The sequence below is a fragment of the Callospermophilus lateralis genome, chromosome 1 (genome assembly GCF_048772815.1).
Source record: "Callospermophilus lateralis isolate mCalLat2 chromosome 1, mCalLat2.hap1, whole genome shotgun sequence".
Lineage (NCBI taxonomy): Eukaryota > Metazoa > Chordata > Mammalia > Rodentia > Sciuridae > Callospermophilus > Callospermophilus lateralis.
In genome coordinates, this window is record NC_135305.1 from 105,633,063 (window position 1) to 105,649,548 (window position 16,486).

At 40.9% G+C, this 16,486-nt stretch overlaps 1 protein-coding gene across 8 annotated transcripts in view; it reads right to left on the bottom strand.

Moving 5' to 3' along the window:
• The window catches only part of Cobl (cordon-bleu WH2 repeat protein), a 288,719-nt gene that overhangs the window by 198,853 nt on the left and 73,380 nt on the right, over positions 1-16,486 (bottom strand). For all 8 annotated transcript variants that reach the window (XR_013089036.2, XM_076837019.2, XM_076836990.2 and 5 more), the window contains exon 2: positions 8,299-8,502. Coding sequence is in view for 7 of the 8 variants with exons in the window: in XM_076837019.2 (XP_076693134.2) it covers positions 8,299-8,502 (204 nt within the window). In the remaining variant the exon portion in view is untranslated. The remainder of the gene's footprint in view (positions 1-8,298; positions 8,503-16,486) is intronic.

Genomic DNA, 16,486 nt, shown 5'->3' on the forward strand with positions numbered 1-16,486 from the left:
GGAGAAACCTATCCAGAAAGGAGGAGGTAATCCTTGGCACAGTGGCAGTGCCCAACAATGGACAGAGAGGTACCAAGCTGCTACAGTCCCTGTGGGTTTTCTTTACAGCTCCATCATGTTCCAACCTGTGTCCCCAGGCCTACAAAGGCCTAATGACTTCCCTAATTAGGTGTTATGTGTATCTCTCCATGAGGTCTTAGTAGGTCACTGTGCCACTGGGCCAGGTAGAACTTTCCAGAGACTGAATGAGGTTGCCTAGTGGCTTCTGTTCTCAACACCTGCTGGGTCTAGTCTCCTCCTTACTCCCTGTGGAGGTCTGAAGGAGCAGCCCCCACCTCTGATCTGCAGCTCTGTGCACTCTGATGAGGGCCTGCCCATCTCTGCTGTGGCAGTGCTGTGGGTCAGTGGAGGCACCTGGGGTAGGTGCCTGGAATTGAATCCCCATGCACTGCTGCTGACTTGTGAAACTGTGCCTCTTGGTGCCTCAGTTTCCTTATTGTAAGGGCATTATGATAGGGCCCACTTCCCAGGGTTCATAGACTCTTTAGGTGAATTAACATCTGTAAGGCAGAGTACTCTATCAGTTTCTACTAAGTTAATGAGTTACTTTGTTGCTCTCCTCTCTATTTGGATTCTACATAGTAAGACATTCATCTGGCTCAGGTTGACAGTCACTTGTCTGTATTTGGCTTGGTAACAGCCACACAGGGATGTTAGATCCTTTAGATGAAACATCCTTGGAGCATTGCAGAATAGTTTCCCACATTTTACAAGGAATGAAACTGAGACTATTAGATACCCTCTGAATATTAAAGGAAAAGTCAGGTATATTAGGAAGCTAAGGAGTGCAAAGGACCTCCTGGCCTTAATGAAAATCCCATAGGAATGTCACTGTTAGGCACTTCAGGGACCCCAAGAAAATCTCACTGTCTCTCTGTGTGTATATGTCTCTCTCTCCCTCTCTCTACATATATATCTCTCTATATATGAATCTGAATCATCATCATCATCATCATCATCATCATCATCTCCATATATATTTTTTTCAGTATACATCCCAGGTTCAAAAGAATAGAAGATAGCAATAAAAGGGATCAATCACTCCAAAACCAAGTGAACAGGGTTGAAGAGGTTGATGAGAGATCTCTCAGGTTTTCTCTCCCATTCCTCCTCAGTAGCCTTTTTCCTTCCAACTCCTTTACCTCTGTTCTCCAAATGTCTTTTAAGTGTTTATAATGTAGAGATGAAATTTGCTTTACAGCATCTGTTTTGGTCTCTGTTTTTAAATTCTAAAAATTAGTAGAATTTTTAAACTTTTTTCTTTTAAAAATTACTTTCTAAATGTATACAGATGTCAACAATTGTTTTTGCATGAGTCAGTGACTTCAATGAGAAACAAACTGGTCTTTATTCATAAGTGGCTCTTTTTTGAAATCCTAGCAGACAGCTAGATGTAGAACAAGGAGCTTGTGCCTATATCCACTCTCAGAGCTGAGGGGCAGAGAATAGAGGGCAGCCCACAGGCTGTTTGCGGAGCATATAATTGGGACACAGAAGTCAGACAGGCTGCACCCTGGACCCTTCAGGCTGTGGCTGATTAATGAACAGTCCTCCTCTAATCAGGGGACTTCTCTCTACATAACGAGCTTGCTCTCTTGCTACACCTCAGATGTGTTCACTGGAAATGGATGGGCAGATTCTCTTCATCTGTGATGACAATGTGCACCAGGACCCTTCTTGGGCCTGTGAATTTATCCTTCTCATAGTTCCCCTCCTCGTGCCAACAGGCCCATGAGGCCCTGGGCTCATGCTCAGGATTATGTGCCTGACACCTAGAAAAGCCAGTGGCACACACTCAAGTAGGAGATCTTGACTTGTAACATGCAGTCTGAAACTTTAGGGGTGTTGAAACACAGATTGCTTGACCCCATCCCAGCATTTCTGATCAAAGGGCCTAGGGTCAGGCTAACATATTCCCAAGAGATACTAATACTGCAGGTTCAGGGGCCCCACTTTGAGAACCATTAGACTCCTAGGACTCAAGATATGCACATTAGAACTGATGTGTTGACTGAAATAATGGCTCACTCAGTGCCAGGTGTACAAATTACTTTCAGGTAACTACCATCTAATATGCTCTTAAACTAAATTTGCATGTGCTATGAAATCTTAAACTGGTTCAACATGGTCCAGATTCTTATGTGAGACCTAGGCTATCATGTGACCCTAAGCTCTGGGCGAGGCACACTCTGGTGTAACAGAGTCAGAGCAAGCCTGGGAGAAAGTCCAGTCTGACAGCTTTTCGTGGCACCAAAAAGGCATAGCAAGATGCAAGCAGGGTTCTCTGCAGGCAGCCCATATTAACGAAGAGCCTCACAAGTGAACATGTGGGCACAACACAAAAAAAGGTTAACAGCAACTCAGGGGATAAGAAGAAGCCCAGAGCCACACAGTCTGTTAGCCAGAGGAAGAACTCCAGGTTTGAGGTTGGGGTCTCCAGTAAAAATTCAATTTTAAAGAGGCTTGGGTCCTGATCTACTAATGCTAGAGTAACAATCAGAAGAATAGTGTCAAATTCCAGATGGTTGGCATTTCAGAGCCATGCAGCTGCCAGGAGTCTGTAAAGGCTTAATGATGTAAATTTAGGGAAAGATAGAGATTACCAACTTATGAGGGCCTATTTTCTTAGTGGCAAATTTTAAATGTCTGTAAAAGCCAATATTGGTTAGAGTCCGTTGACCTGGAGACGTGCAAAGGCTGGAAACCCAGGAAAATCTGACAGTTATTCTACCCAGAAGTGTCGCCATGAGATGAGTTACCTACACAGGTGTGGACTGGTGATCTCAAACAAAGTGCATTCTGGTGAAGATCAGCCCCCCCAAATATCCTTAAGCTGACTACAGTGACCCATGCTCTTTCTTAACTATGATCTTATCATCTTTGACTTCTATCTTTTTTTAAATTTCATTTTATTGGTTCTTCTTAGTTATTGAAAAACCAGCCTCTACCTCAGAGCAAAGCCTGTCCAAGGAAGGGACATGACCTTTGTCCTTGGAAAGACCCACAGAGCACTCCTAGGCACATTCCCACCCTGCTAAGTTGTTTATCTACAAATGAGATCTGCTGCACCAGGTGTCCCTGATGCAGTCGGGCTAGGTGGGAACCCATATGACCCCCTAGCAGCCACCAATTAGCACGGGACAGGGAAATACCTGGGATGCCAGATGACCCTCCCAGTAGTTTATGGTGTTGGGAAACCATGTAGTTCAGCAGGAACACCCCTTTTGGCTTAAACCAATCAGTTCAAACGAATACCCTCTTGTAATAACCAATCACCCCTACCCAACTTGTTCCCGCCAGTGAATGTGCTAATTATGTTTTAGAGTTGTTATTTGATTTTCCCGTGGTGTGTGATGATTTGTAAGAGATACTATGATGTATGTGGGGGTCCCTGCCTTCTCCAAAGAATGTATAAAACTGCTGCAAACCCTGGGCTCGGTGCCTCTCAGCGTCACCAGTTGCTGTGTGTGCCTGGAGGAACGAGCTAGTTCGCAATAAACACCTCTTTGCTGTTTACATCGATCTTGGTCCCTGGTGGTCTTTTGGGGGTCCTGAATTTGAGCATAACATTATAAAAGACAGTAGAATCCATTTTGACAAAATTATGCAAGCATTGGATATATCTTACTTTAATTAGGACCCCATTCTTGTGGGTAGGCACAATGGTGGGATTGGTTCACATAGGTAATTGTGTACTAGGAAAATATGTGACAACAGGAAAATTATATTAGATTTATTCTGTTGTCTTTACTATTCCTATTCCCCTTACCTGTCTTTCATTTCCCTTTGTCTAATATACTGAATTTCTCTTGAAGGTCACTTTATTTCTTCTGCATTTAGGTTATAGCAGATTAGGTTCTCTATCTGATTCTCACTCAGTAGAAGAGTCAATGAGTACCACTGGAGAACCTGGATACAGCCCAGTGACACTCAAAGTCACCTGCTATTGTTGTCTTAAAATTTCACATAAATTTTGTGTGCTACTTTTAATATCAGTCGGCTTACCCATATGATTGAAAAAAATTAATATTCTGATGCAAGTTTTCCAGTGACTTGTCAAGCCCTGGAATGGAACCACCAAGTGTCTAGACCCATTCTCCCCAACCCAAATACCCTAGGTTCTTGTAAACTGGAACTACCAGCTTCTTACACTGGTCATTTTAGACAGGCTGTACATTTCCTCTGCTGGCTGAGATGTCCACTTCCTAGTGCCGCAACAAAGTTAGTGATTGAATACGTGTATTGTCAGTGAATAAATGAATATTTTAGTATTTTTTAATTTATCAAAACCCTACCACCCATGTGATGGATACATCACCACCACCACAACAACCATAGCACCTTCTGCAATTTGGTAAACAGTCAGTGAGAACAAGCCTGCCTTTTGCTAGTATAGCAAGCATTTTATAATCTACAGCCAATGCCTTAACCTAATTATTTCCTCAAAAGAAAGAGTCTTCCTTTAAAAACTTAGAAATTAAATATGAATGATATCATTCTATAAATCACAGTGATTTTTTGCGGGGGAGGGGACTTCTCCTGGATTTAGGCGAAACACAAAGCCTCAGTGAAGAAGCACACCATGGGGAGTATGGGAGAGGTGGTCATTAGAAGGGTGACTTGGCATCCCGATTATCACAAGTATTCTATGAGCTTCATAAAAAGGGCTGCTGAACAAAATTCACCTCTCTGCCCTTCGGTGCCATTTAGGACTTTATATCCCAGGAATTTACACTGTTTAAAAGGTATTCTTCAAATGAAAACATAAGCAAGCCAAACCATACCCAGCTGCCAACCCTGTTATTTAAGGATGGCCTCCCCTCTGGCTGACTCCCCAGGCCAGGACACAAGAACTGCCTCTTTAACTATACTTCCTTCAGCCCCTAAGGCCAGAAGCTCACCATGGAGCAAAACCAAATCAACAGGCCTTCTGGAAGCTGCCAAGGACCACACATGTACTCTATTAGTCCCTTCATAAGACAGACCAGGGATGAGAACATCTCTCAGCCTCCCTTCCTGTGTGTGTAGAAACAGGGGGCCCCTCTACAGAAGGAACCTGGAGGCCCAATACCTGCCACTGTGAGGTTCCTGCACTGAGACCTACAATTCCCTGCACAGGTATAAATGTATCTGTTGTAAAGGGGTGATATGGCTCACAAAGGCTGGCAGAATCACGAGACAGAATATTGGGGGAGATTTCTTCTATACTGCAAAAGAGAAAAAACAAAACAAAAAACCTTCCCTTTCCTGCCCCAGACCCTTAGCTATGTGAACTAATGTGTATGTGACTAATTTACTACATGAAAACCTCACAGCCCAATACTAAACGTCTGGCACCTTTTACAAAGCTCCCTTTTGGCTGAGGGCACTGTCTCTTTCAATATCTTCTCTTTGCTTGTACCCCAATTAAAGTAATGGAAATGGTGTCCTCCCTCCAGCTTCCATGTGGGGAGTGGAGACACCATTCATAAAGGTCTGTCAGGCCATTTTTCTTAAGAACAGCCCAGAACCCCAGTGCTCACTTCCCAACCTTTAAGAACATATGTGCACTTTTATTTGTTCATAAATTCAAAAGAAGCTCAGGAAAAAAAAAAGATTGTCATTTGCAGAATGGGATCATGAGCATGCAATTTCTAATATACTGTCACTTATGAGGATTTTTCATGTCAGGAATTATACAGTTAAGGGCTGGTTGTGTTTAAAACTACTTGAGTAGCTGGTGAAAAGGTAACCTCGTCTTTTACTAAAACACCTGTTTAAACAGAAGGAACAAACCATGCTGACAAAAAACAAGTAGATCTGTTTTAAGCAAAGGTTAAGAAGTGCCTCAATACCAGTGGGCCATTCAATACTCCCTCATAGCCCCTTGATATCGTCTTAATATGTGATCATCCAACCTAGGGTCAAAGTGTGCTCCATTATAAAAATCATTCAAGAACTCTGCTGGCATCAATTCAAATCCTTGACCTCCTACCTCTAAAGCCCTGTCCCAAGGGAACACTTCCTTCTATTAATCCTGAACCCCTACCATGCTTCACAGCCACAGCCATAGCCAATTGCAAGCCCTGGCCAACCCAAATATAAGCCTTCTCTGAAAGTATTTTTTCTCTGTATTCCTTCTTAAATCACTCATTCTGTCAGACCTCAGTTTCTGAAACAATAAAATTAGCTGGGGACGGGGGGTGGAGCAGAAAGTAAGATGGGTTCTGAAAACTTCAACTGCATCAGAATCACCTGGAGGACTTGTTAAGGTCCATGTGGAAGAGCCTCATCTTAAGGAGGGTTGGGTGGGGCCTGAGAAGTGAATCCTAATAAGTTCCCAGGTGATGCACATGCTCCTGGTCCAGGGTTTCCACACTTTGGAAACCACTCATGAACTCATCTCTGAGGCATTATCTAACAATGCCATTTTCTTAAAACAAAAAAGAAAAGAAATTAACCAAAAAATATAATAGTGTACAAACCATAATACATTCACTGGTAAAATTTCATGCATATTCAAAAATCATTTTGAAAACTATAATTAAATTATAAGGTCATGCGTACTTAAAACAATGACTACTCTGTAAAACAAAGAAATGCAGAAAATCTCTTACAACTCAACTATCTGGTATATAACCCCTGGGAGCCAGGCCTGAGAAAAAGCCCCAAGATACCTGCTTCAAGGTAGGCACCTACCATAATAGCACAATGTGATGTATTCAGTCCTACTGGTATAAACAACGGCTACAGGGAGGACACACACACACACACACACACACACACACACACACACACACAAAAAGACTACCCCTGAGGTCACCCTGGTAGCACTACAGTGGAAAACAGTATAACCTTGTCTAGTACAGTTAAAGACACAGTACTCTATAATCCAACAGTTCCAATCCTAGGTATATACTGAGAGTGGCAGTGATGTTCCTCCAATTTTTGTTCATATGTCCCACAGAGTATTTGTGAAAATTTATGTACCCTTTTGCCCATTAAGTCGTCACCTAGTGCAGGGGTACAGCCCAATGGTAGAGTGCTTGCCTACAGTGCATATCTAGCATGCTCAAGGTCTTGGGTTCCATCCCTAGCATTAAGTAGAAACAAAACAATCACCTAGAGTATTCATTTTTAATTAACTTATTAATTTAATAAAATCATTGCAAAGGATTAACAAAATTCAGGTTATCATCCAAATACTGATATTTTAAAATGAATAAAATAATAAAGCTCTTGCATCACTTTTTAAAAGGTGTCCACGAGAATATAAAAACTCAAAGTGTTGTAATGTTCACCATTATTCATTTTAACAATTCTTGAGCAAAGTGTTTCTAAGAGTTAAATATGTTATACCATTTCTTGTTCCATTTCTCCTACAAGTACTACTTCCATTCATTCTTCTACAAGATATGCAAATACGTTTTTATGCTTGAAAGTTTTCCATCATATTTATCTACAATATAATATTTATTAAAATTTCAAAATTTTCCTATGATTTGTTAACATTTTCATCATGGATTGAGTTACCAGACATAGCAACAGTTATAGTAGCACAAGACTTCTTAACATAACTGTGATGTATTTTGACCAACATCAAACATAAAATATATAATTCTATTGGTAATATGAGTACTATGAATGAAGGAAGCTGTGCCAATATTTCATTTGTACTCTCTGTGTACAAGCAGCATTTCAGTTGTTCACAGGCACATCCACTGGCAAGTCTGTGCTATGAAGATGATGTGAAATTTAAGGATATGGAAATGAAGCCCTTAAACCTGAAATCCATGGATCATGCTTTCATTTGCAAAAGGTGACTGCCAATTGCATGTATACCTGCATAGATAAGGCTGTAAGTAGTCCCTAGAATGGTTCATTCAGGAGGCTGCTCTCCTGGCTAAGTAACTTCAGAACCAAGGATGCTGGAGTAATGGTCCAACCGTGGGGCCAAAGGTCATTTCCTTGGAGTTGTGTCTGGGACTCCTTCCCACCCCTTCTTTCTAAGCCCAACCTCTCACATGCTTCTTTAAGGATTCACAGGAGCCTGGCTGGGTTAGTCATGCCCTCAATCCAGGTGGACCAGTGGGACAGTCTAGATGGATACCTAGACCTTCATTGGTAACCATGTGGCCCTCATCAGTATATGAGTTGAAAGAAAAGGGCAATAAATCAATGTCCACTCTTCAGTTGTCCTTCTGGCATCTGTACATGGGAGGTCAGTGGCTCCTCCCACAGCACAAGCCTCTTACCTACCTTCCATTGACCACACTCTGCTTCTCCAGCCCACTGGGAAGAACTACAGTGATGTCCAGAGTACTGTTTTGCAGTGCCTCCTTCATGTGGATCAGATTCTGCTGTGAGCTGAGGGCTGCATCACAGGGAGGTCTTTGATCCCCATGAACATTCAGGGGAACAGGCTTTCCAGGAGGTGGGGGAGCACGAGCCTTCATCTTCCTCCTTAAAAATGACAAGACAAAAGAACTGGATGAAGCAGAAGTTTTCATACTTGCTTCATAATAATTCATTGTCATAAGTGTTCATGCCTCTTTCCAGAAATAACTTGTGAGTGGCATGATCTTTCTAAAGTCAGTATAGCAATATCATTCCACATTTACAGAAGACACCATGAAGAAAATAAGCCAGTTAAAAGAAAAATAGAGGAAGCATTTTTGAAGAGTTCCTGGAAAGAAACACCTGAAAAATGTGGTTACCAGCTGGGAGCAGTACTGTACTACTTTCTACAGGATCCTAACAATGCAAAGGTAGAGCTGAGATTACTTGGCCCTTTCTGAGTTACAGGTGGGTTCACATTACAATTTAGGTCAGCGGGCTCCCTTGATAGTCTGCAAGGGTTGTGCTCAACCTGCCCCAGAGCAGGAGTCAGGACCAGTTCTGAAGGTCTGGAATCCATGGGTCCATGATATTGAATATATTGGGAAGATATCAAGCCATATTAAATCAACCTCGGTCTAGCACCCATTGACAAAGCCACTCTGAGTGGATGCAGCTGTTTGGCAGTAGGTGATAGTGTCATAACATGCAATCCTTTCATCTTGATTTATATCAGATTTCAAACTGTGTTTTGAATGTTCACATCACTTTGTAGGAGATTCCTAAACCCTTGCCAATGAGTCACTTACTCCAATGAATATTTTTACAAATTCTTATTTCCTCCGGATTAGTAAGGAAAGAAAACTGACCTTTTTGTGTGTATATATATATTTTATTTGATATGCAGAATACCTATAGTATATGTGTGCAGATATGTATAAATATATACATTTATGCATATATATTATATGTCTATATACCTACATATAAGCATATATATATGCTTATATAGCTATATCAGAATAAATACACATACATACATGTAGTCATTTATACATAAGGACCCTATTTTACGTAGATCCTGTATATTTTTTTATAATAATAGCTAGTATTTACTCCACACTAACATTCACTATGTCCTATGCTAATAAAAACCTTAGTTATTTACCTAATAACTACAATATTCAGTAGTTACATCATTCAGGTCGCAAAATATTTTGCAGCTCAGAAAATTCAGTCTGAGAGAAATCCATAGCTAACCCAAGGGCATACAATCATTGGGTGTCAGGCAGAGCTAGAAACCAGATCGGCTGACTCCCAAGGGCTTGCTCCTGCCCAATCCTCCCTACCCTGCCCCACAGGGAGGCAATGTGAGATTTCCATGCCCCGTAAACTCTGCTGCAAGGTAACCTTCTTGGAGGTACTATGGCAGGAGGTATCAAAGATACAGGAATTCTATTTCCAGAAATTTATTCTGAAGAAATGACAGTATTGCAAGACCACACTGTGGGAGATTCAAAGACTCTCATTATGGCATAACTTCTAACGGCAAACAAGCAAATAAATACATAATCTAACTAAACATTCTTAAATAAATACACCAAACAAATAATCTAATCATACACTTATAAAAGACAATGTCAATAAATAATGGTTTAACATTACACTGGCACTATTTAAATATATAATCTAAGGAGCAAAAATGTTCAAGAAAGATTTCTGGAAAAATGAGCTTTAAAACATTATTTGCTTATGAAAATTTCATTTTTCAAGAGAACAATAGATCACAATACAGCTTTTAAAAAAGAATTCACTGACATCTGAGTAATGTAAGGCATGACGTACATTTTGCTATTTTATTCTGTGCATTTTTAAATTTCTTAATTTTTTCTATTACACTGTCTGCATACTTACTGCTTTTAAAATGAAAGAGGTCATTAAAAATGGGGGAACCAGGGGCTGGAGATATAGCTCAGTTAGTAAAGTGTGTGCCTCGAATGCACAAAGTCCTGGGTTCAATCCCCAGCACAAAAAAAAAAAAAAAAAAAAAAGTTAAATGGGGGAATGGGCTGGGATTCTGGCTCAGTGGTAGAGTGCTTGCCTAGCACCTGGAGGCACTGGGTTTGATCCTCAGCACCACATAAAAAAAAAATAAATAAAATAAAGGTATTATGTCCATCTATAACTGAAAAAAAATTAATGTTTAAAAAAATTAAAAATTAAATTGTGGGGGGAAGAACAAATGGGATTCAGAGGAGGCTGTAGGCTGTAAACTTACTGATATTCAGATCACTAGTTTTAGCAAGACTCAGAATAACATATCTCATCCTCTACTATGATAATTAGGCATAAATTAATTCTCTTCTTTTTCTTGTTAAAAGCCCTGCACTTATAAAATTGTGCTGTATTTTATCTTGCTTCCTTTCATTTTATAGAAATAAAAATGTAATAGTCAACATTTTATACACTAAAGACTGAATATTTATTGATTCATGTATTCTTTTCTCTGTTTTCTGGGGAGGAATGACTATTACTTATATTTTATAGATAAGAAGTGTAGGTATGCCATTCCCATGTTACAAACAGGCAGAGCTAATATCAACTACAGACAATTTGATTCAGAGCCTGAAAATTTAACCACTACACTGTTCAGTTTCTATGAGGAAGGAGAGATGTCAAACACTTTAGAGATAGAAAAATCAAGACAGACTCAAACAATCTTTCACTAATCAACATTGAGTCCAGGGTTACAAGTCTTGTCTATGATTTACCTGCTGAAAGTTGCCTTCAAGAAAAAAAGTGTTTATTTGACAATTTTTAGGAAATGAGTACATATTTCAACTTTGCTGGTTTGAACTCCTTCCAAACATGGAGTCCAACCAGAAGCAGCTAGTAATACATTCTTTTATTCAGCCACCACTATGCAAGAGAGTATGGGGCTGAAGAGAGACAGAAGTTTTAATTGCCCCCTTTGTTTGCCCCAAATCTACACTCTGTCCCCAACTACCCAAAGTCACCTCAAGGTATCATTCAATCCACCCTTCTCTGCTGTGATCCAAACTATCATTGCTAAGGGACACACAAATGGAGAGTTGTGTAAGAATGTTTTCTCTCTCTTTAATACAGCAACTTCTCAGTCAAGTCTACTGCTGACATGGACTCCTTCCTTCCTCAGTGTTTACTGCATATGAGGGCTGTCCATCTTCTCATGCATTCCCCTGCCTACAGCACACCCACTACCCACCTAGTAAGGCCCATGGACTAGGAAAGTGCAAATCTGCAAGCTGCAAAGACACCAGGGAGATTTGTTTGCCTAGCAGAGCTTTGTGTGTGTGCATACATGTTTATCATGCATGCACATACATTGTTGACAAACATTTTAAAATATGGAATATTTCAATCAATAACAAATATATGAAAAAATGTTCATCATCTCTAGCAACTAGAGAAATGCAAATCAAAACTACTCTACGATACCATCTCACTCCAGTCAGAATGACAGCTATTATGAAGACAAACAACAAGAAGTGTTGGTGACGATGTGGGGGAAAAGACACACTCATAAATTGCTGGTAGGACTGCAAATTGGTGCAGCCAATATGGAAAGCAGTATGGAGATTCCTTGGAAATCTGGGAATGGAATCACCATTTGAGGGAGAAGGAAACTGCATAGACCGCAGCTATCCCTCTCCTCAGACTATACCCAAAGGACTTTAAAACAGCATACTACAGGAACACAGCCACATCAATGTTTATAGCAGCACAATTCACAATAGCTAAACTGTGGAGCCAACCTAGATGCCCTTCAGTGGATGAATGGATATAAAAAATGTGGCATATATTCACAATGAAATTTTACTCAGCAATAAAAGAGACTAAAACCATGGCATTTACAGGTAAATAGATGGAATTGGAGAAGATAATGCTAAGTGAAGTTAGCCAATCCCCCCAAAACAAATGCTGAATGTTTTCTCTCATATAAGGAGGCTGACTCATAGTGGGGTAAGGAAGGAGAACATGGGAGAAACAGATGAATTCTAGATAGGGCAGAGGGGTGGGAGGGAAAGAGAGGGGGCAGGGGATTAGCAAGGATGGTGGAATGTGATAGACATCATTATCCAAAGTACATGTATGAATTGATGAATTGATGTGAACATACTTTATATACAAACAAAGGTATAAAAAATTGTTCTATATGTGTAATGAGAATGTGATGCATTCCACTGTCATGTATTTAAAAGAAACAAAACAAATTTTAAAAATATGGAATATTTAACACTCACAAAATAAATTGCTGGCTCCTTTTGGAAAAAACTGATAAGGCCCTAAACACCTTCACAGCAACAATCAGCTATGTGCTTTCTGCCAGCCTAATGGCTCAGCAACATAACACATCTGCCCCCTGTTGAGCTATAAATCGACATCCCAACCTCTAGAGTCTAAACATCTGCACTGACTCTGACTCTTGAGCTTGGACCACTCTCCAGTCTCCTCCATTATTCTGGCATTGGGTCTCCAGTTCACTGCTCCTGGAAAACCCACCAGCAGCGCCACCTACCTGTGCCTTGTCATACTCCTTGCCTTCTATGTTTGCTCTTCTTGAATACTACATCTTCTGAGAGTTCCTCTCACCATGCTCCTCTCAGGCCTAGCTGAGATCAGTGCACTCACCTGGGGAGCTTAAAAATGCCCTAAATCCATCATGGACTGGTTATATCTGAGACTCAGTTTATGTTTAAGGTTTGCAACATTTCTTTAAAATTGCAGAATAAGAAATTTCAAATGAGCAAGGATTTCAGAGGGAGAAGGAAACTGCATAGACCGCAGGGATATAACATCCACCTAAAGAGGAAGCTTTGAGCAGTCTTAAAAGTTGCCAGCATTAAAACAGCATGATTGCAGCTATAATTTTTTATCATTAAATGAAAGCAATTAATATATTGTACACGTCCTACATTTAATAGATATGTTAATGAATTTAAGAGCTTGTGTTTTTATTTCACAGAATGCCAATTTAGAGAATTACACATGAAAAAGTTTTACTTCAAAACAATGTCTGAGTATATGTGCAGTAGCTCTACATCTGTGAGCGGAGAACCCCAGGTTGAGAAAACTGTGTTCTGGATACCAGGCACATGGGCTTACCTCACCCCACAGACTGCCCCCTGTGGGAGCATACCTTACTTCTTTATTATTTAACATCTCTGGGAAGCAGGAGATGCTAAATTAAGACTGTGTTTTTAAATATGTGGCATATTTTTCTCTTTATATGTATGGGCTAAAATGCTTGGGTTCAGAAATGTTTTGGATTTCAGTTTTTTTTTTCAGACTTTAGAGTACATGTATACACTAAAATAGTACCGTGGCTTCTCTAAAAGTTAAATATAGAAATACCATATGATTCAGCAAGTCCAATTCTGGTTTTAGTGGTTTTAAAACCATCTCCCCCCCCAAAAAAAAAACAGTAAGCAAGATCTTGAAGAGAGATTTGTATACTAAGTTTATAGTGGCATTATTCACAATAGTCAAAACATGGAAGCAACTCAAGTGACCACCAATGAATGAATGGATAGGTAAAATGTGGCAAATATATAAAATGAAGTATTACTCAGTCTTAAAAAGGAAATATATTTTGGCATGTACTATAACACGGATGAACATTATGTTCAAAGAAATAAGCCAGTCCCAGCAATGTATGATTCTATTTACATGAGGACCAAGTGTAGTTAAATTCACCAACAGAAGACAGAATGGGGGTTGCCAGAGGCTGGAGGAAGGAGAATGAGGAATTGTTCAATGGGGTCAGAGTTTAAGTTCTACAAAATTAATAAAGTTCTGAGATGGATGGTGGTGATGGCTATACATCAATGTGAATGTACTTAACACTTCTGAACTGCATCATGGTTAACAGGGTCAATTTTCGTTATGAGTTTGCTACCACGATTTAAAAACTACACTTATGATTAAACTTTCATCCTAACAACAGCATTGTCAGGGCACTATGGCCCATCCTCACACCCTCATTGGTTTCCTTCTCAAATCTCTACCTATCAAGCCTGAGCCCCATAAGCAGCTTGTTTTGCTGAGCAGGGTGAGGTACAAGAAAAGGATGCTGAGCATGATGAAGGGGAGAGGAAAGTCTAAACTTCCCCTAGTGGGAAACAGAGGAGGGGCAAAATGTGTTTGCCAGGAGAGAGAGCCTGCTGGGGGGAACAGGACAGATGGTAGGCACAGTGGTGTCAGTCTGGCTGCAGGAGAGTGAGGAAGCATTATCCTGGATCCCTCCTATACCTTCTCCACCAAAGAATTATGTACAGATACTCCTGGAGTCAGGTTTGTGTTTGCCAAGGATGTATGCATGAGAAAGCAGAGACTACCATGTTGGAGGACCAGACAGCCTCTGCCAGACTGTTTCCTCCCTCCTTGCTTTGTGCTTGCAGTCAAGGCTTCTCTGAAAATAACCACTGACCTTTGTAGGATAGACTCACAGAGGCAAATAGAAAATGTCCAGCTTTCTCCACCTGGGAGTGGTTCAGCCTAGGAAAGAACTACTGTTGTTCTCTTGAGAGCCTTGACTGATTTCACTCAGTGTCGACGAAAAGTCATGAGCATTACCAAGCGGGTGGCGCTGTTCTCAAAATGCTGTGCCTAGATGTCTAATTGTCGGAAGTGTGGGGGCAGTTTAAACAGCAGGATTTCGCACAAGTTTAGGAAACCATGGGATTCGGGCCATGCCGGTTCCTCCTAGGTGCACCCAAGAGAGGTGTCCCTGGCTGCGCCCAGGCTGGGCAAGCAGGTTTTGTTTCCTCTTTCCCAGCACCCAGCAGGTGCAGGGCAGGTCCTCCAAGCCCTTCAGGAGATGAATCATGGAGCACATAACCCAAACTCCCTCTGGCCTTCCAGGTTAGAAAGATGGGTGTGCCTCAGCAGAAACTATTTACAAAATGAGAAGTAGATACAAAAACATTTCTGGAATTTCAAAGGCCATCAATCTTAGCTCCAAATGATTTCAGCTTAAAACCATTACACATTTACTGTTTCTGGGCAATGTTTGCTAATTCTCACATCAGCTGGGTGACTCCCAGCTGGGTTTTATTTTGAGAGCTCTTCAATGTGTGGCAGAATGCTTGAAATCTGCTCCCTGAAATTCAGAGAATTATGTGGGCTAAATGGCACAGCGAATGCAAATCTCAGGCTCCTACCGCTGGCAGCTGAATTAAAACCAAATTCCACAGGTGCCAGCAGGCCCCCCACTAGGATGGAGTGGCTCCATGGCCTGCAGATTGTCCTGGGGAAATTCTTGGTGTTCTGTACTCCCCCAGACCCAGAGTCCAAAGGGCTTCTTCTGCTTTACATTTCTTTCATGTCTCCAATCAGAAATGAAGGCATAACATTTTCTTAGGGTCCAAGAATACTGGATGCCAAAGTCAATGGCCACACTGACAACAACTTACCTGAATGATGTACCTATGTGATTTATAAAATTTACCATACTGGCTGCTCTGGCTGGCACCTGGTAAACAACTCCGCTCACAGAAAACTTCAGAGAGAAACCAGACACACCCCTGGCCCCTCCTGGTTACCGATCTAGCAATGAAGCAAGCCAGGCTACATGGCCTGTTTATGCCACAGGCAGAAGGGAGTCACCTGTCTCTCCCATGAGATTCTTCAGTATTTGCATGTTTGCTTAATGCTGGAGGAAAACCTAAGAGATATAAATATGCTACTCCTGCTTTTGTTTGGCTATTTATTACCAGCCAAAGCTCTAGATTCTGTTCAATTCCAAGAGAACACAAATTGATTGGCCCAAACAAGATAGGTAAATCAGTGATCACCTCATGAGTAAGTGAGTATGGGAGTGAGTCCCCTGGGACTCAGCTCCACATGCTCAACTCTGGACAGACCCATGTCCAGGAACTCTGATCCACAAGCACTACAGAAAGCTGTCAGGAGTGTTGCCAAAGAGGTGGATGAAGCATCCTTACAAAAAGTACTGGCTCCCACATCTTTAATTCCAATATTAATCAGACTTTACACTGTCATTTTCTGAACAATGATGAGCCAGTTATCATACCAAATACTTTGTGTATATTCAATCCTCACAATGACT